Genomic DNA, 26011 nt, shown 5'->3' on the forward strand with positions numbered 1-26011 from the left:
CAGCCAGTAGTGCGAGGGAGCTGGCTGATGCTATTTGGAGGCTATCACCTTTTTGAAAGGTTATGGTGACAGAGGCAGGTTCCTGACAACTGGAAGACAAACATCAACCCTGTCTTCAAGGAAGAGGGCCTGGAGACCTACGGGCATGTCAGACTAACCTCAGTACCTGGGAAGATAATGGAGGAAATCCTATAGGAGCTAGCTCTGTGCACATAAAGAAGACTGGCAATAAAGAGTACTGAAAATCTGGCAATGTAAATACAAACATCTATTAAGTTTATGCATATTGTTGTAAAAGATGACAACATTTAAGTTCCCATAAGAGGATAAATGAAGCATACACTGTTTTAAAAGGTGACAAAAGCAAATAGTTCCAACACAAGTCAAGCTTGCTAGGGGCAAAGAAAAAAAAAAAATCACAGAATATGTCTTGATAAACTATCAGAAAGTGTTCGGCAGCCAGGCTAACTTACCAAACAACTCTTTTTACTCCAAGTGTCTTTACTGATTTGCAGATTTGAAATGCCAGCATATGATAAATCTCTTTAAGAGAATTATTATTATAATTTAATTATCAAGGCAAGTTGTACTTCTTCAAGCTGTTTCCAATGTAGAATTTATTTATCTTAAAAAATGTTCCCTTTACGTGGGACACTAGAGAGTGTACACAGCACTCAGATTTAGCGCTTTTGTGCTTCAGTACACCGAAGGACAGTTACCCTACCATATAGCTCCCAACTTGAATTTCACATTCAGGTTGTAGTTTCATAATTGCCAGCAGAAGGGCAGGTCCTTTTTCATCCACTCCCCTTCTGCTCTGCCCTTGTGCTGGCACTGTAACTGATACAGCCGAAAAACAGACTTTCTCCACTGATCAAGTTAGTTTTTGGTGAAAGAAATACATGTAAACAAAAAGTCAAGGCAGGATCATTTCCATTCACTGCAAACTCACACCTAGGGCACAGTTAGGCAGTATGGCAGCACCAGTGTAAGCAGCACACAAATCTCCACCTTTTTTTTTTTACCCTCTTCCTCCTCACCCAGTGCAAGTCCCAGCTCTTCCTCCCCACTAGGCTTGGGTCTGCATAATAAACGAATAGAAGTTATTAATACATGTCAGACAGGAAATGATTAATTTCTTCTGCTTAAATTAGCAGGTTGAATTGGCTCTTCATGCCGCCAAACACCAGAAGCGGTGAAGAAGGAGAGGTGGGGACACATGGCCAGGGCAGGACTGCCAGACAGCAGTAACTCATTACAGTGGCTCTGCCATACTGCACAACTAAACATTTAAATCCATTTAAAAGCCCAAATAAACTGCAGTCTTAGGCTTCTGGGCAATGGCATTTCAAAGTTACTATCTAAACACTTGATTTTATTTACTTTTAACTACCATGGACATTTCTGAAACAACCATCTGACAGCTGCCTTTACCAGACACAGTCTCATAAAATTCGCAATGCTTTTATTTTAAACCCCAAATAAATGCTGGAGGCTGAGTGCAATGCTAATGAAGGCTAGTATTCTTCTCAATTTATAGCAAGGATGCAAACTAAATCACTCAGATGCTGATAGCTCATAAATGCCTTCCCAGAACTCCCCCATGTGTCCAGAAAAAAACAGAATTTCTCCCATGCTCTTTGGGAAATAGGTAGTTCAATATCCAGCAGCACAAGACACTAAGATACAACCTGCAAGTCCTTGCAACATAGGAGAGTGTGCTGTACCAGTGAAAACAATTGATCAGAGATTTGCAGTGATATTCAGCATCTGATCAGCCTAGCCAAAGTATGTTCACTCTTGTTAAATCCAAGATTTTTTGGGACCTCATTAGTTCTGTTTTCTGTATTTTCTATTTCCCTTTCCCCCTACCCCCCTTTTTTTTAAATGATGCTCAGGGAGAACGAAAGGTTTTATCAGTTATTTCCATTCCTCAAAGAACATCCTTATGTACAGATAATTAAGTACTGTTTAATATATCTGCATGCATCTCCATCATATGCAACAAAACACACTATTAAAAGCTGCAAATAATATTGCTCAAACATGTCAGAATTATTAACAGACCCAGCCAGTGAATAGATCCCTTAAGCCAAGCAATTCCAAGGATATTGGGGAAAACGCTGAGACTCGCTTTTTATTTTTAAAGAATTCTTAAAATTCAAGGCATTATGTACTAGAAGCTAAGATACATGCACCTACTTGAGATAAGTTCTACCTTTCCCCAATTATATTAGAAAAATTGGCATGGCTTTTTCTTCTCACACTATTGAAACTGTATTCAAACTGACCTACTGGGTCACTTGTTTTGTGAGGGCTATATTTATTCAGCAGTAGCAAAGAAACGTGTCTAAGAGCACCCTAAAAGTGATGCAATAGCAAAATCTGATTAAGCTTGTGTTTCAGGGCCTATTAGACCAAACTGCTGCTAACTTCTTTGTTTTAACCATAAACAATACAGTGAATTGTAAAGCAGCATATATACAGACATTGCAGTATACTTCATTAGTGCAATGCTAGTGGTCGCTTTTGATTGCATTCCTTTTACATAATTTTAAGAACAATACAGACTACAAATGAAAATGATTTTTTCTATCAAAACAAAGATATTTCATTCAGGCATTAAATCACTCTAATCCTTCTCCTCAAATGAACCATCTAAATTATGCTATACGTTAAAATTCTAAATTGTTTATTTTGTGATTCATACCTAACTGTCAACTAAAGGTACAATTGGGTCTTTTAATCTATAATATATCTTTATATCTAAAGTGTCTGAAGACTATTACAATAGAGTATAAATATGGTATACAGGGAAAAAGCCTGGCATAATTCTGAAAGCAGAGTTCAACAAAGAGGTATCCTGTAAAAATATTCCAATCATAGACTCAACACACAGAAGAGCATGTTAAAAAGTGTGGATTAATGGATTTTTCAGAATTATTACTATTTAATATCTATATAGCTTAAAACTAGACAACTTCACAGGTAAGTACGACTTAGCTTCAAGATTTGTGTAAAATTAGTGAGCACAAGATACACTTTACACAAATGAAACAGAGGTAACTAGCTGGGGATTTTTCAGTTGTTTCCAGATTGCGCTGCTCTCCCATCATCAAGAATCATGAACTTGCCCTTTTTCACACAAATACTAACGCCCGCCTAGAAGAAAAGAATGCAAATGAACAATTCTGTTTTTCAGTAAAATAAAAACATTTACAGTAATTAAGGAACTCTGGAAAGCTGAACACAGTTAAAATGAAAATTTTTAATATTAAAAACTAATTCTAATTCAGCATAAAGTTATGATAAACCTTTCATAATTATGTTGAGACTTCTACCAAAAAAAGTTTCATAGGATATTTTGGAGATGTGTATCAGCCATATTTTCTAGATTCCTACCCAGCATTATTAAGCTTTCTTTAAAGATTTATCTCTACTGCTAAACACCAAAAGACGCATGCTTCTGTTATCTGCTAGTGAGGTGTGCTTCCTAGTGCCAGAAATGTTGAAGGTGCCCATTCTTCTCTCAAGGAAAAAAAATAACAAGCATTTCTAAAATAAAATACACTTCATGAACTTGCTGCTGTATATCCAAAGGACTGCACCTTACATGCTTACTGTGATTTTAACTTAAAAGGCCTATTTGCCTGTCTAGAATTAAAGAGTAGAAACAACCATCACAACTGGTTAATGAATCACTTTGAATTAATTCTGTGCCAGCACAGTTCAGTTCAGAAAACAAAGAGGCCTTGAAAAGTATGCCAATAATTATGTCTGAAATATCTTGATTGTTTCCAAGAATTTATGACACAAAAGTCACCATCAAAATCTTCTGTGTGTTGCAGTCCTAATGGTATAAATAACAGGATGAGATCTAACTACAAAAATCAGCTCACTTTTTACCTCACAGCTTAGTCACAAGTACAACCTGCTGAAGTTTTCACGTACTTTAATGTTACTTTTTGAGAACGTGTAAAAGACCAGGACTTAGGGCTAGAGCCTTTGTTAATCTACCTACATATTGATGTACACAGGCATGGAGCCCAGATAAAGAGAACTGCCAAACGAAACAGAGGAATTAAGTCCTTATCAGCTGCTCCACCCATTCTTCCCCAGAAACACCCCCAGAAACCCACCTTTACTTATAGAAATTTGAAACTACTTCCCTACCATAACCTGACCAATTGAACATTATCAGACACTGTCAAGAAACTGCCTCAACAGTTCCCTAGGGCTGAAAAACAATCATAGAACGTTCTGAGTCGGAAGGGATCCCCAGGACATAACAGGAGCCGTTACAGAGTTAGACGCCCCCGGTAATTGTTTTTTCTCTGGCCTGGAGGAAAGCGAAGACCCTCCTTGAGGCCACAGTCACGCTGCAGGAGAAGCCCGGGCTCCTCTTTCATTTCCTTGAACTGAACTTTCCGTCAATCCGGGTTCCTGGTTTCGGGGGCAGGGCCGGTCTGTGCGCTCCGCGGGCAGCGGGACACCGGCGCGGGCACCCGCCCCCCGCAGCGCCCGCCGCCGCCTCCCCCTGACAGCAGCTCCCCGGAGCCGCCGGCGGCTGCTCCCGCCCGCGGAACGGTAACCGGGAAACGGCTCCTGGGACCGCGAGCAAAGTCCCGAGGGGCTGAAGCGGAGCTGAGAGCAAGGAGCTGGGCAGAAGGGACGGCCGAGCGCGGTGGGGGAGAGGGACCGGAGAAGAAAGGAGCGGAGAACAGCTGACTCGATCCTCAGCGACAGAAAGTCCCGGAAAGGGGTGGGGGCGCCGGGGCGGCCCAGGCGGCGGGGAAAGAGGGCCCGGGCAGGACGGTGAGGACCGCGCGCGGGAGCGGGCGACGGGAGGGAGAGCCCAGCCGGCAGCCTGCCGCGGCCTGCCGCCCCGGGAGTGGGGCCCGCCGCCCAGCCCCGAGCCGCGGCGGGGAGAGAGGGAGGGAGGGAGCGAGGGAGGTCGGTCGGCAGCCCCCAGCCAGGGCTGCAGGCCAGGGCCCCGCGGAGCCGGGCGGGCCCAGCCACTCCTCACCTCCGGCGCCCGCCGCACAGGAGCACAGCAGGATTATCGTCCCCGCCAGATCCATCTTCGCCGGGCCCAGGCCCTGCCACCGCCTACCCACAGCACATCCGCCCCAGTCGGCGCGGGGATGGGGAGGGGCGAAGCTCTGCACCTCCCTCCGCTTTGTCCCCCGCCGCTCTGCAGGACCGTTTCCGCCCGCGGCTCGGCCCGGCGCCCCCCGCCCGGCAGCGCCCCGCTCCGCTCCGCTCCCCGCGCCACGACTGCCCCGGCCGCCCGCCCCCGCCCGCGCGACGCCACCGGCGGGGCGGGGCCGCAGGGCACGCCCAGGACGCGCGAGCCGCCCCGCCTCCCCACGCTGCGCGCAAGGGGCGGGCTCGGCGGAGCAGAGTTCGGCGCTGCCGGGCGGGGACGGGGCTGGGGGCCGGGCCGATTGTGTTATGTCGGCAGCAAATCAGGGCGGGCCCCGGCCGCCGGCCCGCCCGAGGCACAGCGGCAGGACCGCCCCGGCCCGGCTGCGCGATTTTTCCCAGCTGAAGCAGCCGGCGCCGCGGCTGCCGCTGCCCTGGGGCTGCCTGCGGAACAGAGCGGCGGCGGCCTCCCGGGTCCCCGAAGGGCCCTGCCAGCGCCGTTTGCCATCATGAAGTCTTACGAAAGTGTAAACGCATCGCATCAGCTGGGTTCTTTTATCCCTTCGTCAGGTGCACGTTTTTCTTTGCAGAAACTAATTTACTTACTTTTCGAGTTTTATTTTAGGTCACCTATTTCTCTTGGTGCTCCGTGTGCTGCGAAGCATTGCAGTCCGCCCACGGAACAGGCTTTTCTCCATTTTGAGGCTGCCTCGAACAACCTTCACAAGTGTAAAGGAAAATCCTCCAATGAAGATAAAAACGTGAGCCGTTTAGACAAAATGTTTCATTTCGTATTTGCTAATGTGCTAATTTTTACATTCGACTATGATAAATATATTTTTATATTAAGGTTTGTGATGAGTTTCTCAGTTTATTGTCACTCCACTTCTATTTGTGCTTTTCCTTTCTGATTGCTCTTACAGCACAAAAACCCCTTACTCTGCTAACACTGTTACAGTAAAGTTGTTAAGCAAACACATACATAGGAAGCACAATTACAATAGTGGTACTTGGGATAAGGCTGGTAAAGTTGATGCAACTATTTACAAAGAGCTTACACGAGAGAACTGCTAAGAACAAAAAAAAGTTGAATTCTTATCTTCCCAAAACTGTACTTAAAGCTGAAGGTTTCTACAGAAGGAAATAGGCTCATTAGGTAGAAGAATAATATAACTGCATTAGTTCTTATCTGTTACACTCACCACGATCATGCTTTTATAACATAAACATCTAACAAACGGCAATGAAAAGCACTGAAAACGTTTAGAAAAGCTGCCCCCTCCCTGAGGAGCGCTCGTCACAGGAGCCGCCCCGCTCCCGCCGCGGCACTCCTCAGCGCCGGGGCACCTGCCGGGCGGGGCGCTGTCCACCGCCCTTCCCGCACATGCGCGGCCCCGCCCTCGCCACCTTCCGGCAAAACAGGCGGGCGGGGCAGTGTCGCGGTTTCCGCTCCGACTCCCGTTCGCGGCAGCCCCGAGCACCGGGGCGGGGGCCTGTCCTGCCCGGGAGAGGGTTCCCCCGGTGCTTGCGCCGCTTCAGCCGCGCGTCCTGAGGCGGCCGCAGCCGCTCCGCGCGCCCCGGGACGCAGGCACGGCCCTGCCTTGCGGCCGCCGCGCCCCGTGCTGCCCCTCCCGGGCTCGCGCCGGGCTCCGTACGCCTTTCACGCGACTCGCGGGCGCTCTCCACCTGTTCCCCGTCCTCCCGCAGTCACCGGCGGCCCCGCTCCGCTCACCGCCCCGCCGGCGGGTTCCCCGGCCCCGCCGCCCCGCCCTCGGGGCGCTCCCCCGCCCCGGGCCCCGCCGTGACCCGCGGCTGCTTCCCCCTCCCGCCCACACGTCCCCGGCGGGGCGGAGCCGTCGCTCCTATGATGGCGTCTCGGGCGCTGTTGGCGAAGGCTCAGCCGCTGCAGTGCCAATAGAGAGCGAAGGCGCCGGGCGGCCGGCGGGCCGGCCATGGAGAGCCTGGCGCAGCCCCCGCCGCCTCCGGGCTCGCTGAAGAGGGGCGGCGGGGGCGCTGCCAGCCAGCTCCTCCTGGAAGAGGCGGCGGCGGGCGAGGGCGGCTGCAGGGACGGGCCCGCGGCGGCTGAGGAGGGCGGCGGGCGGCGCAGCCCTTCCCCTCAGCCGGCTCCCGCCACGGCACCTCGGACGGCGTCTCCCTCACGAGCCGCGGAGGACAGCCCACCGGCGGCGGACGGCGCGGGACTGGCGGTGCCGGAGAGCCCCGAAGCGGCGCCTGCCTCCGAGAGCGGTCCCGCGGGGGCCGGCTCCGGGAGTAGCGGGGCTCCCAGCCCCCCGGGGGAGGAGTCCCGGAGCCTGGACTCGCTGGAGTCCTTCTCCAACCTGCACTCCTGCTGCCCAAGCAGCTCCGAGCTCAACAGCGACGCCGAGGAGGCGGTGGTGGCGGGGGCCGCCTTGGGGGGCCCGGCCCCGGAGCCCGCAGGGGACAGGCCCGCGGGGGGTTCGCAGCTCCTCTCCGCCTCCAAGGAGCGCTTCCCGGGCCAGTCGGTCTATCACATCAAGTGGGTCCGCTGGAAGGAGGAGAACACGCCCGTCATCACGCAGAACGAGAACGGCCCCTGCCCGTTGCTGGCCATCATGAACGTGCTGCTCCTGGCCTGGAAGGTACGGGCGCGGCGGGACGCCGGCTACCGCCATGGCGGGTGCGCGGGGCGGGCGGGGCCGCTGGGGCAGCGCCGTGACCTGGAAGCGCCGGCGGGGGGTGCGGAGAGCGTGCGGGGGCACCCGTGCCAAAGCCGCCTTAGTACACCCCTGGAAGTTTGTGCTGGTGAAGACGCAGGCTTGTTCTTGCTGTTCAGCACGTATCTCGCATAGGGAGCTCGGGAGAGAAATAAATAATGGTTTACAGTCTATAGCCAATATACTGTCTAGATGCTGCTGTATAGAGACTTTGTTGTCGCCTTAAAACAGAAATCAAAATCTAGACGATACTTTACTAAACGGAGCAATATATGGTTTGCAGATGTGTGCAGGTTTCGAGTAAGTAAACGTTACTATTTATAGCAGTGAAAATATAGGTGGTATTTTGAGAAAATAGGTTATTTTTGTGTAACAAAGTGTGTATGGAGTTGTACAAAATACAGACTTGTACAAGTAATTGCCTGAATAATAGTGATACATTAATGTAGTTATGTAGCATAGATTGTATTTAAATTAACGAGTAAATCAGGTCATGATCAGGTACAGCTTTGAGACCTGGAAGTTCTCGTATTCTGATAGCCATCATCGATATGGGCCTTCTGTACTCTTAAAATAATTCTTCTTTACTTTAAGTAATCAAAATATAAGGCATAATGTGATTATTAACATTTATATGTGAAAGGGATATCTGTTGGAGAAGAGCTATGAGGTTGTGTGCATTGCAAAATGAGGATGAGGAGTTACTTATTGAGAAATGCTGGCAATTCAAACCCAAAAGCTTGATGAGCTGATAGAATGGAGTCACAGAATAGGAAAGCTTTATGGGAATAGTTTTTGTCTTGTAGTATTAAGCGGAAGAAATTTGCTATTGAAAGAGTAGAAGGTTGTTTACAGGTGTAACAGGTGATGTAGGAAAGGGCCAAAGTGGAAATAATATTATAAGAATAAATTTGTTTATAGGAAGGTAACTTCCCAGAAGATTAATGATTTGTTTCGAGTTACAGTGTCTGTATGCTTTCCTGAGCAGAACAGCTCATACATCAAGTTCAGGAACACTGTGGCTACAGTGATGTAGCTAGTTAGCTATTGGTGAAAGCACTGCAGGGAAGTTGTGTGTGATTTTGAGGTATTGCCTCATGTAGGTTTTGCCATCGTCAAGAAGGTGTGAAGGTTGTCTTAGACTTCAATATTTAACATTTGCTTTCTGTGCTCCCTGTAACATCTATTGCTGAGTGTAAAGCTTTGGAGAACTTATTCCTTATTCCTTGTGCTGATGTTTTAAAAGAAATAGCTAGTTACAGGATTTTCCTTTTTAACCTTTCGTTCAATGAAAGCATATCAATGGCACACCGCTGTTCTTGTTATTTGAATTTAAGTTTTTGGAGGTTTTGTTCTTTAGCATTCGTCCTTTGCGCCTTAAATATGATTGCTTTCTTCTACTGTCCTCCATCCAGAATTTTAACTGGCATTCTGCTTTGATCAGGTATTACATCAGTGAGAATTAAGGTGATATCCAGTTTTATAAGTAGTTGAAAATCAGAATGCCTCTTGGGAATGCTCTACCGTGTCTTACTGCTACAATTACAGTATGGGTTTTCTGTAATTCTGTCTGTGTAAAACTTCAGCTGAATTTACATGGGTTGCAGACAAGCAGCTAAATTGGTAAAGCTGCCGTCACAGGACTTATTATTTATATGTTTGAGGGTTTTCCTGTTAGCTGGTTGCTTATAATTGGCTTATCCTAATTAGTGCCTCTCCAGATTAGCCTTTCTTTTCCACAGTTTGTACTCAAGAGCCATGTTGGCATTGTTTGGCATGGCAAGCTTATTGGCAGCTCATCTGCACACCATTGACGGTAGCTGGCTGCATACTGAGGCTGAGGGCGGACATCCACATCCTGACACTTCTCCTGACCCAAGATCAACACTAGGTTGGGTCAGGTAACTATAATTTGGCAACAAGGAAGCAGACCAATAAATTAAAATATGTGAAAGCAGAGGAAGAATACCATAGTTTATGTTGGGTGAAAAGAAGCTATGTGGCAGGGAAAAAAAATGGAGTAAGGAGAAGATGAGGAGGGGAAGTAAAATCACAACAGAGAATAAGAAGGTGAACAGTGAAGATTTGGGCTCTCTTCCTTTTCATCAGCCACCAACTTCCTTTCTCAGAACTCTGTCCTGACAAGGTTGAGAATTTTGGTCATTTGTAGGTAGATATGGTCTCAAATAACTTCAGAGAATACATGCAAGTACTCAAAGTTGAGGAACAGTAGTTACAACACTAGTTTTCAGGTTGTCATGAACACTTCCCTTTGTGTGGCAAATTACATGCTTCTCTTATTCCAGAATGGGAGTGATAACCTTGAGATCAAATACTGTGTATCAGCAGTGCTTGTGCAGAAGAGGAATGTTTGTTTATGAGAAATGGCACATAATCAATTTGCTTAGAATCAAAATCTTTATTTACTGCCTAGTAATAAGTGGGAAGCCTTCAGAGAGGGTATGTGAGCAATAATCACAGAAAAGTTTATGCATAAAAACTCAGATTGACATTTGGAGATTTTAAGGAGGACTCACCTTTTCAGGTATTTCAGCTGCTCAAGATGCAAGCTTCTTACCTCCATGCTAGAACATTGTTTTAACTATACTAACATTTTTGTGACCGCCTGTTTCTATGTTCCAGTTGCCCTCATTCAAAACAACTTTTTTTGAGATAGCCCTCACTGAGTAAAGGGAGACTATAGGTAGCTTGTTAATTTGCTTAAATGACTGCAATAACAAGAAGACTTAAGATGTACTGTACCTTAGGTAAGTGTGCACTCAAAATGTTTCTTTTTAGTGGTTATGAAAATCTTGTTCATTAATGGAGCAATATTCTCTGCTTGTAGTCATGATTTATTTTTTATTATGCCTTTTGGAGGTATTTTTTATATTGGAGTTAAGACCTGTATTTAGAGATACAGGTAAGAAGAGTACTTGAACAAATTTGATTCTTTTAGAGGGTATGTTCTCATCTGTGAGATACTGGTTTGGCAATACTTGGGCTTTTGGAAATTCTGAAATAGTAGCACCTGTTGGGACTCTTCAAATTCCTTTTTGATAGTACCGGCTTTTGAAACTAAACTTGTGATAAAACTTCTACTCCTCTACTATCTACTACTTTCAAAGGAGTCTGGACATATAGCTTTAAGTTGGCAGGTTATAGGAGTTGTGCTTCTAAATGTTACAATTATGAAATCGCTTTTCTTTTGAAGTGTTTTTGCAGACTGCCTGTATAAGCTTAACTTGCAGTTTAGCCTGTAGGCGATAGAGCCCAGGAGTTCCGCTTACAGGGAGATACAGAAATGTTCTTCTGAGTAAAAAGAAAACAAAAGCAGTATGATACCAACTTGAAAAAGTAACTTTTGAGCAAAACAATGTGGTAACTATTTAGGCTTCTGTGATGGAAATGAAAGCAGGAGTATTGAAACAAAATTTAAAGATGTATGTACAAGCATGGGTTGTCTCTTGGAGTAGCATAGGACACTGTATTTCAGCTTGTTTAAATATGAAGACTGCTCAGTTTTTCCTCAGACCTGTGGCTCACTATGTAATTAAGGTTAGCAATGCAAAGCTTGCTTTTCTCAATACTTTTTGTGGTCTTTCTTAGGTGTAGTTCATGCACCACTTTCTAATATCTTCCATCGTTTTGTTAAACTGTAATTTTATGGGGGTAACCTTTTTCAGGATGGACTCCATGGCCGCTATCAAATGCTAAAAGCTTAATAAGGGTGCCAGGTAATCCTGCTTTGTGTTTCGTAGGTAGGATGCTATGTCATATAGCTGAAGAACTCCATGTGCCTTAATGCACTGCACAGAAATTACGTACCTGAAATATCCAGGGAACAGAAAAAAACATTGTTTGGGACCATAAAATAAGCCTAAGAGAAAACATAATGTGATAGAAATCTAAATAATATTACTGTTGTCTTGAGAAGTGAGTGCATATGGAATATCTTGACTTTACAGCCTTTTATGTAGGAGAATAATCCCAGTAGTGTATTTGGCAGCATCTTTAAAAGTTTTTTCTGTCACAGTCCTCTCAGCCAATGGAAGGTTTTGGGAGCTGTGTTCCCTACGTGCCTAGTTCTACTAGAATTTCGGTAACTTTTAGAACTGCATGAATTACCTCTTTAGGTGATTGTAACAATTATGTAAGTAAATGTTATATAGACATTTATGCTTAGATCTATCCAAACTGAGGTGTAAATAAGAGGTAGTGTAAAAAATTTCTAGTTATAAATTTTTAGTTTGAGGTTATAATAAAAACAACTTTTTTTTTGAGGCACTGAGGACAGTATGTTCCTGCTGATATCCATTTGATTTGTTGGAATCTGCAGAGGTAGCGCCTGGTCTGAGTTCTGGCATTGGCTCTTCGCACGTGATCGGCCTTTTCTTGTTACTGAGCTAACCCTCCTTATGGCCAGAACTTGCACAGATTGCTCAGATGAGCTGGCTCAGCCTCCCAAGGTGAGCTGCTGCTGAGCGGCTGCTGAGCGCTCCGCAGGGCCTTGGCCCATGCTGCCCGGGCTGTGGGTGAGCAGCGCTGGCAGAGCAGCCGGCCCGGGCCGTTCAGAACAGGCGGCTTGCTCTGGGGCACCCAGGAAGCCTGGGTCGGGGGACAGGGCAAGGTTATCGCGTGGCAGCACGTACTGTCAGCCTATTGTGTGATAAGTTGATTAAGCTGTTCCCACAAGGCAAGAGGTAAGTATTTGCAGGGAGTATTAACTGTTTTTTGTCCAGAGTGCTGAATTCAGGGGAATTGTATATTTTAGATCAACATGTTCTGAGCCTATAAATAATAAGCCATTAGAAATTTGCATGGTCCATTTCCATATGCATAGTATTTTTTTTAAGTGTTAGCTTCTATGCAGGACTATATCACTTATTTTTTTTTAAGCCCTTCTGAAGAGTGGGAGTTAAACCAAACCCCGGAGATGTGAGCGCGGGATGGGGCTGGAGGTCATTTCCTCCTGCCTGTGGGAGTCCTGGCTTCCCTGCCCCAGCAGCTGCTGCACCTGATTCTCTACAGCCTCTTGCCTGTATGCAGGAGTTTTGAGTTAGAACTTGGTTAGGGGGTATAATGAAGGCATGGAGTCAAAGACTTTGCTGAATAAGGTGAAATTTTCTTAGCTAAGTGTAGCTACAGTTTCCAGTCTGCTCATCCTGGCTGAGCTGGTGCAGTGAGAACTGGAAAGTTGAGGGGGATGCTGGTGAGATGTTTTGGTAGGAGTAGGAAGCACTACGCAGAGAGCTGCAAGCAAGAGAAAACACTGTGTGTGTGTGGTTGATCTAAAATCCAAAATGCCTTTTTTTAACCTCTTCTTGTAGCTGTTGTTTAGTGTAGGTCCTGGGAAGGTTCTTGTCCAACTATGCTAATGCTCTTCTAAATTGGCCAGGCAAATGTGATCAGAAGAATTCTGTCTAGAAATACCTTATTGATACTTTCTAAGTTGTATTGTTTTGACGTTTTAAAGAGGATGTACTTTTGCTTTCACAGATTAAGCTGCCACCAATGATGGAAATCATAACAGCCGAACAGCTGATGGAATACTTAGGTTAGTCATTTTCAATTATATGTTATGCTTATTAGTGAGTAGTATAGGAGGACTGTTTTATTTACTTATTGTTTTATTCTGCTTTACTTGAATGCATGCTTCAAGAAAACTACTTACGGTATTCATTTACTCCTGTTTTTCCTTAACTGCTTTTAAAAGTTTTCTGTGCTGCTTTCCTAAGTGGTTAGTCTAGTGATGCAGTTGATATGGCTTAGTCCACCAACACATTAATAGATTTGAACTTATTTATGTCTCTTACAGTTTTTTTTGTTATAATTCAAATAGTGTAGTAAGTCAACTGTGCTTTTGTCAGTAGTAAGTAATCCTTAGTAGCATAACGCAACTAAAATAACAGGAAAAAGTTAACCTAGTCATCACAGTGATTTGGGCCTCATTTGCAGGTGCTACTCCCTTATCAGATTCAGTGTTTAGCAAAACTGCTCCTGTTTCCATCTGACAAGCCTGTAACTTCAATAGCCCACAATGATCTAGTTGCTAAAAGTGCAGTTGTGATAGTGCTTGAGCTACATGTACCACAGCCTAAAAAATAGAAAACATTTGTGGTTAATAGACTAGGCTTGTTTTTTCTTAAACAGGAGAAAAAAAACCTTACTATATTTTCTTTTTATTTTTTTTCTTGCCAAGAATGTAGCTTGTTCTTTTCAAAAGCGTGCCACTCAGTCTTTCAGTGGAAGAAAAAGTTAATTACGTAATTTCAAAAAAATAAGTCTTAAGATATCTCACTGTCTGTGTCTAAACATTTTGTCGTATCGATAGAATAATACTGCCTGAAGTCACTGCATACTCACAGTTGGCTAAATGTTTGCATTTTTTTCTTGAAGGTGTATATTAGCTTCTGAAATTACCTTATTAACTTGAATAACAAAACTACCATCTCAAATTAGTTAGGTTTCTATTCAGTTGACAGGATTAGCAGTTGCCAAGTGGTTCTTCTGCAGCTTAAGAAAATGAAAAAAGAAAAGCTTTTCAACCATTTGAACAATCTTAAAAGATGGTAAATTAGGAAACCTGAATTGGTATTTTTCTTGGAGTAGAAACTTTTTTTTTTTCAGGAGTGGAGCAAGGGAATTAATATGAAAAGCATTGAAGTGAAAATCTGAAAAAATTTGGAGAGGCAGCTTATGGATAGTAGTCACAAAAAATGCTATGAATCTTGAACCCCAGTATGCTGATTAACTGATTAATTGCCTTTGTGTTGTAGACATAGATGGAATACAAGCATTTCAGAATTATTGGTGTGTGGAAATGTTTGCCAGAATATTCATAGTATCATTCAAGATAAGTGGTTGCCTTTTTAAATTGTGTTATGCAGTTACTTATCTTATTGTGAACAGTTTGACCTTTTTGGTTTTTTATGTTGAGGCACAGTGGGAGGTAAATTTCTGACTAATTAAGAGATTGGTATGATACCCCAAGAGATTATGAAATGCTGCTTTACTAACAACATTGGCCATTTGCATTTTGCTTTTTTAATATGATCTTACTGTGGTTTTTATATATTTTAGTCCATAATTATAACTCAGGTTATAAAACAAAGTGTTCTCATTACTTTGATAAAAAATTTCAGTGGTTATATTTATGATCAGTCAGCTTCAGTCAGAAGTGTTCATAGAAGTGTTGACGCTTTGTGGAATAAACTTAATTTTTTTTCCACTTTTTTTTAGGAGACTACATTCTTGATGCCAAGCCTAAAGAGATATCTGAAATTCAGCGTCTAAATTATGAGCAGGTGAGGAACTGCTCCTAAAATGCAGTTGCTTATGTCTGAAGGAACTAAAACTTTTTCTTTAATGCTGTGGTTTAACCCCAGCTGGCAACTGTGTGCCACACAGCCGCTCACTCCTCTCCCTCCCCCTGCCACTGCCTTGGTGGGGTGGAGGAGAGACTAAGAAGAGTGAAAGTGAGAAAACTCATGGGCTGAGATAAAGACAGTTTAATAAGTAAAGCAAATCAGGGGATTCACTCACTTCCCAGGGGAAGGCAGGTGTTCAGCCACCTCCAGGACAGCCAGGCTCCATCACATGAATGTTCAAGTTAGTTTATTGGTTATGTTGTTGTTTAACAGATCCATTTATTTGTAAATTTCCTGCATTTCATCAGGTGCTTTTAATTTGGTAAAATAACTCATCACTATGTACCCCACTTAGGCCTTGTTGGCCTACTTAGCTCTTTAATAGTTTTCACATTATTCATTTTTTATAGTCAGTCATCCGTATTCTCAGTTTTTTGTCTTCCCTTATTGGTTCCATTAATTGGGGTACTTGCTGTTAACTGTCTTATCATTAAAAGAAGACAACACAGAGGCAACTGTCTCTAACAGTCAGTGCTTTTAGTCTGTGAGTCTCTTCTGTCTCCATCTCTGTTCCAATCTGTATTTCTGGTTTTTGTAATGCTTTTTTTCCCCCATTGTTGCAATCCTGAGCGAGTTCCACTTAAGCAACAGAATATTGCAAAAATGAGGAAAACAAACAAAAAGAACAAAACAAAATGAAAACCAAACTCGCCACTACTCCCCCCCCGCCAAAAAAAAAGGCATTTCAATTTCCCTGAATCTTTTGCAAATACTGCAAATACTTTCTGATGATACCTTTTGTGGATTCCTTCCACTTAGTGGAAAAACTAGTTTTCCTGCGTGTCATTTCAGGAGAACTGTCTCACAAAGCACTTCTTCCTTGTCTCATCTTTGCTTTGTGTGATTGGATCTTCATAAATTCATAATTCCCCTTAAGATTCCATTGGGATCACTACTATAAGAAGTGCTTCTTTCATGACTTGTTTCCACAGTACAATCTACAGGCCATTTAAAGATATCACCAAAATAAGATTGCAAAACTTCTCTTGTGAAACAGAGAAACCCAGATTCTTCATTGCTGTTCACCACTTGAAGTACTGAACCTTCAAATTAGGGTTGGCAAGTAGAACTGTGTAGATCTGTTGCTTCGTTTATTTATGTAGTGGCAATTACTTCTGCCTGACTCATCAGGCAGGACTTAAAAGGGGAGAAGAAACCTCAAGAGAGTCCCGTAGAGATTCCTTTATAATCCAGTTCTTCTTGCAAACATCTGGTTTGGGGCTGTGGTAAATAGAGCTAAAAGAAATAGGCGCTGCCTAAAAGCAGCTTAGGAGTGTGGAAGAAGAAACAATCAGATACAGCTGATTGGAAGGAGACTTATTTTGTAGATCTCTTCTGGCACAATGAGGATGATTAATTTGAATATGCACTGAAACAGTTGTTTAGCTAATTTCTGCTTTTATGTATTTTTTTTAAATGTTGGATTGATGACTACAAAATGATGAAGGGTTACAAGAGTAACCACCAAGTATACAAAGCTCTGTTTGGTCATCTGTGGTTTTTTTTGTTGTTTTTATGCTGCTTTCAGAATATGAGTGACGCAATGGCAATTCTGCATAAGTTACAGACTGGTCTGGATGTCAATGTGAAGTTTACAGGTGTACGAGTGTTTGAATACACGCCTGAATGCATAGTGTTTGATCTTCTTGATATCCCCTTGTACCATGGATGGTTAGTGGACCCTCAGGTAACTTATTTTTTTAATAATTCGAAACTATAAAAGTTATTTTGAATTTTATTGGGGGGAGGGGAGATACTTCAGAATTTTAACTGGAGTAAATAATAATAATAATGGATTTTTAAAATGGAGTCAGAAAAATTGGATTTTTCTCAGAGAGGGGTGAATACAGGCTGTAATGTTTTTTAGTGTGGTAGCTTTACAGAGACTATGTCTATAGTCATGCTAACTTTCAAAACCTTCTGTGCTGAATTTATGACCATGTAAATAAGAACTGCTGTTCTGAGGAAGGTAGGAAGTTGCCAGATATGGTGTCCCAGTCATTGTTTCTGAAAGCTTGGTAGGGAACACTTGGAAGGAATGCAAGGTTACTTTCCTCCTTTAATTTTGATTTACTAATCACTGCTTTTGAGAACTGAGGATGTTATTATAGAAGCAATTAGAGAGAACTGCATCTTTAACAAGCATATAATTTATTTTTAATGACATTATTTAATAAACAGTAAGCTGGTACTGTTTACTTAAAGAGAAACTGTCGAGTTTGGCTGGAATAGTCGTGCCTTAGGTTGGTTTTTCCTTTTTATGCCTTGTTCGTGAAAGTTGCTCTTCACTTATCCCCTTGGACTTCCTCCTGACCCACCTGAGCCAACTGATGCCCCATTCTCTCCTCTGTCCACTTCAGCAACAGTTTTTGATGTTAAGCATTAACTTAAGGATTTAAAATGAGATCCAAGACCACAAAATGTGTAATAGTGTGGGCTAAAACTTCTTGGCCTACTATTTCTAGGTTGATAATGTCCTCTCTTTGAAACTCTTCTTATTTTCTTATGAGTAAGTGCCATAGGCTTACAGTTGTGTGTTGTTCTTCACAAAGGTTAAGTTCTCTGTTTTGTGTGCTCTTCCTTCCTGCTCCAGGTTGCTGACATAGTAAAAGCAGTTGGTAACTGCAGTTACAATCAGCTAGTGGAGAAGATAATTTCTTGTAAACAGTCAGACAACAGTGAACTCGTTAGTGAAGGTGCGTAAATGTTTTCTATGCTTTATCAAAGTATCTTCCCTGTCAAATCTTAGTTACCTATTTTGTATGTGGGTCTCAACGTGCAGAGATACAAGTGTGAAAAGCTGCATTCTGTCTGCTGAACTTCTTTGCCTGGGCAAGCTGACAGCGCTGTGCTTGTCTTCTAAACTTCTCTGATGTGATTTCCACACCAAGGATCAGCCTCATTCTCTTGGTCCATTAAATACACTTTTTAAAAAGCTGAAGAGAACTTCCTTTTATGAAAAAGTATTACGGGCAGCATTCACATTTCTACTTTGCTATATGCTATCTACTATAATTAGAACGTGAGTTATATACTACATGACAAGGAAAAAATCAGTAATGTTAGAAGTGGCTATAGCCACTTATCTATAACGCTGAGGGTTTAGAACTTTGAACTTGTTTTGTCCTCTGAATATGTTGCCTTAGATTTGTGGTAATAAGGGGGCATCTTGGTAGGGAGAAGGTAGGAAAAATATTACCATTGTAACAAGATTTTCTATATTAGATGTATATAACTGTGTATTGCTTTTGTAGGATTTGTAGCTGAGCAATTTCTAAATAACACAGCTACACAGTTGACATACCATGGACTGTGTGAATTGACTTCAGCTGTCCAGGAAGGAGAACTTTGTGTGTTCTTCAGGAACAACCATTTTAGCACCATGACCAAATACAAGGTATATTCAACGTTTTTGTCTTGACTGTTGTTGTTTGCATTCTCATTTCAAAGCAAATTTTGGTTTTCACCTGTTTTGAAATACAAATTCCCGTTGTTGAATGTAAGTATGGCTTATGGTGAATGTAAGATCTGTAACAAGTGTTATTTGTGAATTATTTATTACAGTGTTTTAGATATTAGGATCCATTATCACTGTAAATCCTCATGTAGCTCTTCCCTTTATGTTCAGTTTGCTTCTTGTGTTAACTCCCTTTGTGGTTATGTATAATGACATATGTTTCTTACATGGTTTAAATTGACTTGCAGGTTGTGATTGGGAATGATAAGGTTAATGATTTTATTTAATTTCATGTTTCTCGGAATATTGAACTTTGCTTTACACTTGGGGCACTAGATGAGCAGCTCCATAATGGTGTACAAGAAACCAGACATTTGAAGTAGTTGCGATGAGCTGTCATGTTGGTTCCCTTTGTTAGGGAAGATTATTTTTAAAATCTGAAACTAGGGAAGCAAAATGGTGAGAACTGTGAAAGTAGTATTTACTTCAGGATATGAAAAGCAAGTGACAACTTGGTTAATGCTTCTGAGACTCCTTCGTTTGTGGAATGGAGAATCTGGCTTGGCAAGTTTACAGTCACAAAGCACCTTCATTCTGTGACAACTTTGCCTTTACTAAGATGACAGTGTACTTTTATGTATCTGACTTAGGTGGAAAGGGGCATGGCCAGATTGTCTCCTAAGATTTAGTCATTCCCTTGTCTTCAGTGATAAATGTGAATATCTTGTAGTAAACTTTTCATTGGCTTGCAATGTCACATCATGCTTAGACATTTCTCTCAAACATATGTATGATTTTTTACCTTTGTATAGAACTCTTGAAATTATAATTTGGTTATCTGTTATATGAACACTTGCATTTATGAATAGTGGTAATAAATGCAAAAAAAAGGGCATGTGTGACATACAAAAATGTTAAGGAAGCACTGTTTTTGCCATCTGTTATATGGTAATGTCATATACTTCATGTGTATTACACTAAGCTTTCCCTTTGGCAGTGCTAGTCCTTTTTTATTCCTCTGTTAATCCTGACTGTCAATGCTTATCTTCAGCAGTTTGAATAACTACCCATAAGCTGAGCTAAAGCTCTGAATAGTCCTGATAAATAGTGATCAACTCTACATATAGGTAACACATTTGGTTTCCTAATAGCTTCGTAGAGCACATCTAAGATTTGTTCTAGATCTATGTACAATGATATTCTCTTAAAGCAGTAGTACAGGTGAAAGGATCTTTCTCCACCTTCTGTTTAGAAAGCAGTTATGGAATATGTGTGTTTATGTTTAAAACTACAATTGTTATCCTTCCTGATGAACCTCATTATGTCACAATTTCAAGAGGTATAGTTTTGCTTGTCTCCATTTTTCTTAATTTAGCTCTTGAAATAGTTGGTAGTGGTTTGTCCTGTAGACTTGTACATTGTTTCATGGTTGCTTTCATTACAGGGCGGGGCTGGGGGAACAATCTCAAAAAAAAAACAACCCAAAAAGCCTTTGAAGTATTTATGATTTGAAACACAGTGTCAGTTTGAAAAGAGAAGATGTACTAACACTGGCAACACTTCATCCAATTACACTGAGTTTAGAGTGGCTTTCCACTGTCAGATCAAAGGATCTTTACCTTGGTTTGGGATTGCTTATTATAGAGGGCTGTTTTACTGAAATGAGAGTTACATGAAAGTGTGGATAAACAGTGCAGTATTCTGAATTCCTCCATCTGTGCCTTGAAAATTTTTTCATAGGGTGCTCTTACAAAATGTTGCATAGTGGCAAGAACCTCTTGGAAGCACTGGGTGTACTGGTGCCCAATGAGGTTGGTTGGTAGGCTGGTTAATCTGCTCACGCTGCCTTTGTGTCCAGTGGCTCTGACTCCAATATACATAGTTTTTTTTTCATGGAGAGTAAAGGAATTTGTAAGGAAGGGAGCTGGAGTGACTCCTCACAAACCTGTCTTTCTTTTTAATATTATTTTTAAATTGTTACTAAATTAACAATAATAGTGGGGTTTGTTTTGTTTTGTTTGTTTTTTTTACTCTTAAATACTTCTTGCAAGATGAGCAGTAGAATGGTTATGAACATACAGCAATATCCCAAATACGTGGAGTAGATTATGGAGGTATCAATGCTGTTATATACTGTAAGCAAATTCTTATTAATAGTCTCTTCTAGCAGGTATTTAAAAGGCATTTCTACACTAGTTGTGGGGATGAAGATATTAATAATACTTTGGGCTTTGAGTTGGACAATAATAGGAGAGAAATTGTATTAGAACACTTTCAAAAATATTTATTTTAGAATGTATTTGACTAATGAACAAGAGAAAGAGCAGAAGGGGAAAACTTTTTATTTCACTGTCACTGTATTTGAAAATATTTGTTACTGGTTTGAAATATTCTCATTCAATTTAACACCTGAACGCTTCTAAAAGGTTAATCTTCAGGCAGGTAGCTATTGTGCCAGTTTTATGTATCTTCCAAATTCCAGACTGTGGGAGTAAGAGTTAAATGGAAAGGGCTCATTCAGAAACAATTTATCTATTTTAGATACCACATTCACTTTAAAATTATGGAAGTTGAGGAATAAAGTGACAATAGAAGAAGAATGATGGCAGTGAGGTTTTTCAGAGATTACTATGAAAAGTTTTGAAGTAATCTTCCTCTAATGACTTCACTGTTGCTTTTTTTGAAGCTGCTGAGTTGATATCACAATATGATTATGAACATTCACAGACTGCGTTTCAGAATAGACCACCAGTTCCGTTTTAATTGTTTACTCAGTTTATATTATATAATGTAGTCTTGAGTAATTAAATTATTCCTCTTCTGAAAATTGAATGAAATTCGCATAATACAATGTTGTAATTTCTGTATTAGGATTGTGTTTATATTAAAATTATGTAACATTTTAAAATATTTCTTTATTATATATGAAAGAAAAGCAAATATGGCAGTTCCGTAATGTATTACACATCTGTTTAAGTATGGTCAGTGCTAGATAATAATGGCAGTTCAGTTATTATATTCTTAATATCTTTCACTATTCTTTGTCTGTTTGCCCAAGTAGACGTTTATTCTTTTTCCAATCCCTTTAGTTGCATATTAGTAGTCTTGGCTGGTGTGATTACACAGTAAGCATTTTCAGCAGTTAAAGATGTGATTTTTTTTTTTCTGCCTTTGCTTTTCACTACACAGATAATAAATACATGAAATGATAATTCCCTAGATCAAGGAAAAACAGGACTGTAAAGAGGGGATCAGTTTGGTAAGAATAACTTAGTTCAGTTGGAATGTTTTTCCCCACTGATGTGACTGTAATGCAACCTATTTTCTTTATCAAAAAGTAACAAGACACCTGTTTAGATTTTTAAGTATGCGTGTCGCAGTTATGTTTTCTAGTTATAAATGTTGGGTTTCCGTTCCAGAACTCAACACGGATTCTTATCCAAATACAAAGTATATTTCATAGCAATAATTGCACTTTTTCCTTGGGCATTTAAGATGATGTCTGAGTTTGGCATAGTAGAGGCAATGTGTTTAACTTCTTGAAAACATATTTAAATATTTTTTTTTCCATTTCTTATTGAGTGTCCAGTTTTTATTCTGGGGGGTTACTCTGTTGCATCCAATTGTGTGTACTTTTTAAAAAAATGCAGACTTTTCTCTGATGGCTAAAACATTCAGTTACATTAGACTCATGTCAAAATAATAGTGCTCATTCACATCAACATCAAACACCTTCATAAAACCCAAGGGGTCTGATCCAGAAGTCCAAGAGAATGTTTACATAGACTTTAAATGAAAAGGCTTAATCTGTTTGTCTTTACTGTATGAAGCTATTGGACAGGTGTTTGATTTTGCTTTTCAGTTTTCTAAACGGCTTTAAACTTGGTAATTGGCATCAGAACAAGTAGTTTAAAAGCATTAATTTTAATTACTTAATCTGGTCATTAAATTAACCCAGGAAAGGAGGTCTTGTAACCAGTAACATCACTGGCATCCTACGTCTGTTTGCATTTCAGAGAGGTTTCTTTGTGCAAACAACAAGACTGAGATCATTCTTCAGGAGAACAGCCTTGCTTTTGTCCTTGACTTTATCTCAAGCTTTTTATGTGTGAAACTATAAAATCTGGGCATTGGTCTGCAATATCTAGATCTTTATTCTTAGGATGAATAGTTATTCTTAACAGTTATGCACTTGAGACTTTTATTGTTTTACTCCCTATTAACAACAGTTATTAGTAGATATTATTGCTATATATTATGTGCTAGCATTTTTGGGGGCAGTGTTAAGCCATCAGACTGTGTGTTTTTCAAAAAAAAACACCCAATCAAATAAAGAACAAAACCAAAAAAAAAACCCTAACCGTTTAAAAACAAAAGATAAGCTGTTAGTACTGTAGAAATGCCCAGTTAGGATTTTATGAAGTTAGGAACCCATTTGTTTTATAAAGTATGGTATTGTTCTTGGCAAGGTGTACTTGCAAAGCGTACTTACATACAGTAAATTGCATGACCTTAGTGTGCTGATTGTCCTGTTTTAGCTTTAATTTTATTAATTTAATTCCTACTGATCTGTCACTCTGGTCCATCTTTCCCTTTCTGTCCCTGTGTGTTGCACTGTGTGGAGCTGAAGTGCGGGAGGTAGGCTACAAATGTGGTGTAAAACTGCTCGACTGATCCTCGTCATCTGGTACGTGCTGGAGAACTGTGCCTGGTTCCTGACACCAGGCGTGTTGGTACTTAGTGCAGCTCAAATTAGGGGCGGCATGGAGGTCATATGATAAACAGATTTTCTCATATCATAGATCCCCTCAGTGGAATTTGGGTGTGCCAGTGAATTTGGCCTGTGAGCCTTTCAGGAGACTGGGAAGAGAACATGCACGGCGTTAAAACACTGCCTGGAAAACCAGTCTGTAGATGTGGCCTCAGTTTGCTTGTTGCAAACTGTTTGCTTGGAACAAAACCGTTAAGGTTCGAGGAAGACAGATCTTTTGCAGGGATGAGTAGTGATATTGCACCTGATACAAAAAGGGCTGATTTGTTTTGTGTATGAAACTGGGAGTTGTCCAATTATTACAAAAAATTACATGAATATTAGCAATATTATGAGAGCCCTTGGGAATATGGGGTTGTTTTTTTTTTTTGGAAAATTCTATAAAATTATACCAATGTGAAGTAGAGATAAGAGGATTTGATATAAAACAAAAAGCAAAAGGTGACTTTGGATCTTTGATCTGTTTTTTCCCATTGTTCTTTCATTCCAGTAAAGTGCAAAGGAACTCTGTCTCTTTGCAAGCACTGAGGAGCCTGTGGCTGTTCGTTGATTAGGTTTTGTTTAAGTGAAGCAGTGTGATTTTAAAGTACACAATTGGCATTGGAATTGGGATGGTGATGTGGTGATACATAATGCAGTTTATTGCCTTTCATTAGGGACCTGTATTTAAATGGTGCTTTTATTTACTCTAAGACAACATTATAAAAATAAGTGTTTAGGTATAGTTCAACTGAGGAACTCCTAAAAACAGAAAGGAAGAATATGAGTTTTATTTAAGATTGAAACAGTTGTCTATTCAAACAAGTGTTAGCTTTAAAATGTTTTTGAAGGACACATATTAGATTCTAATCCCATCAAGGTAACAATACACTTCAATATTTGTGTGTGAAAAGTTCAGCTCACAGTAGTTGGGAGACAAATCATTAACATTATTACTAAGCTACATTCTTTAGGAGTTGTTTAAAAAGTAATTCATAATGTATAGCATAATATAGGAGAATTTGACACTCCTTCCTTTTTCTTTTTAGGTTTTGTTTGAATCAATGTACTGGTCAAAATAAAATTTCAGAGGTTTCACTTACTTTCAAGATCCTATGATTCTTTTTCTTTTTTACATCTTTTTAAAGACTTCTGATATATGAGATGCTGTGAAGTGGGTGTTCTGTGCAAATTGGAAATGTTATGGAATTATTTCCTTTAACTTTCTTTGGATGATTTTTAAGCATCAGAAGTAGCATTCAGTTCTTAGGCAGGTTTCTGAGGGAAAGATGGTTCCTTAGATCATGTTGTATGACTAGACTTGCTTCTCACTGTTGTATTTATGTCTGTAAGCCCACCTGTGCTGGGGGCACAGCCATTCCAAAGCTTGAACATATAGTAATGTCCTTTGTGAGTCTTTTATCTGTTCTTTTTGGCCTTTTGTATAAGCGCATCTTGTGGTATTAGAGAAATTGCTGCATGTGAATCTTCAAATAGTGTTTTTGTTATATTGTATGACCTACCAGCTGCAGAAGGGATGGCTGGAAACTTAGTAGGGCTCAAGAGATCAGATTTTAATTTCAGCATCTCTTATAGACAGTCTTTTAATGACTTGAAAGAAATCAGTGAGATGGTTCTGGACTTGTTGAATAGGGTCGATGTTTTCATTTTTTGCTTGTTCAGTCTATGAAATCATTAGCACAGGAACTGCCCCTTGTGTTTTGGCGCAGTTTGGCACATCTTTAGCATGGTCATCTTTGAGAACCCTTTCTCTGCTGTGATACAAATAGAAGGGTTTTGTGGATGTCACAATAAACCGCTTTGTGGTTTGTTTTTGTTTGTTTGTTTGTGTTTTTTTACAGCTAAAAAATGTCAACAGGTTTTGTGTTGAATATCTTGATTTGGCACATTCAGTAATATTAATGGAAGCTTCAGTCTGAGTGTGCTGTATGGCCGTTCTTGCTTAGTATAATTCTAAAAAACATTATAAAAAGGGTAAGATAAGATTAAAATAGAATTTAAATTGAAATTTAAACATGGATTTTTGTGCTGCTTTGCTCTCCCTCAAACATGCAGCACCATCTCTTGTAACTTGAAATCTGCTTTCATAATTTCCTTTGAATTCCAGCTCCTCTCCCATTCCTTCAACCTCAGCTTGTGTTTCGCCCTTCTTGTTCCTTGGCTTCTGGGCTTGTTGGTATGGTCTCTCTCACTGCCAGACCAGCCCATTTTATAATTTCAGAGTTTGCAATCAAGAAATTTGGCCTTGTGGAATTGTAAGAAGGCTAAAATCCAGCAAAAGTAGTTATTGGTGACAAGTGATAGCAAGAATATTAAATTCAGTTTTTTCAATTGAAATAAACCTCAAATTTCATCAAAACCCATTGTAAAACATGAAGTCTGAGATGCAGTTGTTTTGAGGTATTGCCTCTTGGATTATTTGGAAAGATCACCTTTGTCTCCAGATCTTGCCTTTGGAATTTAATGTGATTTGTCCTGGGATTTAAAATTTACATTGGCACTCTTGACATAT

The 26011-nt window shown here is 41.1% G+C and overlaps 2 protein-coding genes across 3 annotated transcripts in view; one reads left to right on the plus strand and one right to left on the minus strand.

The window, feature by feature from the left end:
- ADAM10 (ADAM metallopeptidase domain 10) overlaps window positions 1–5247 on the minus strand; it is a 45511-nt gene extending 40264 nt beyond the window's left edge. Inside the window, 1 exon segment of the mRNA XM_065076013.1 lies at window positions 5027–5247. Within this exon segment, the coding sequence (XP_064932085.1) occupies window positions 5027–5081 (55 nt within the window). The 5' untranslated portion in view covers window positions 5082–5247.
- Window positions 5248–6501: 1254 nt separating this feature from the next.
- The window catches only part of MINDY2 (MINDY lysine 48 deubiquitinase 2), a 32354-nt gene continuing 12844 nt past the window's right edge, over window positions 6502–26011 (plus strand). The window contains exons 1-6 of one of the 2 annotated variants that reach the window (XM_065076014.1): window positions 6502–7766; window positions 13341–13398; window positions 15084–15148; window positions 16800–16958; window positions 17865–17967; window positions 18526–18668. In XM_065076014.1, coding sequence (XP_064932086.1) covers window positions 7098–7766; window positions 13341–13398; window positions 15084–15148; window positions 16800–16958; window positions 17865–17967; window positions 18526–18668 — 1197 coding nt within the window. In that variant the 5' untranslated portion in view covers window positions 6502–7097. The remainder of the gene's footprint in view (window positions 7767–13340; window positions 13399–15083; window positions 15149–16799; window positions 16959–17864; window positions 17968–18525; window positions 18669–26011) is intronic. The other variant, XM_005511138.3, reaches the window with a different exon arrangement.

Source organism: Columba livia, chromosome 11 (assembly GCF_036013475.1).
Source record: "Columba livia isolate bColLiv1 breed racing homer chromosome 11, bColLiv1.pat.W.v2, whole genome shotgun sequence".
In the NCBI taxonomy this organism is placed as follows: Eukaryota; Metazoa; Chordata; class Aves; order Columbiformes; family Columbidae; genus Columba; species Columba livia.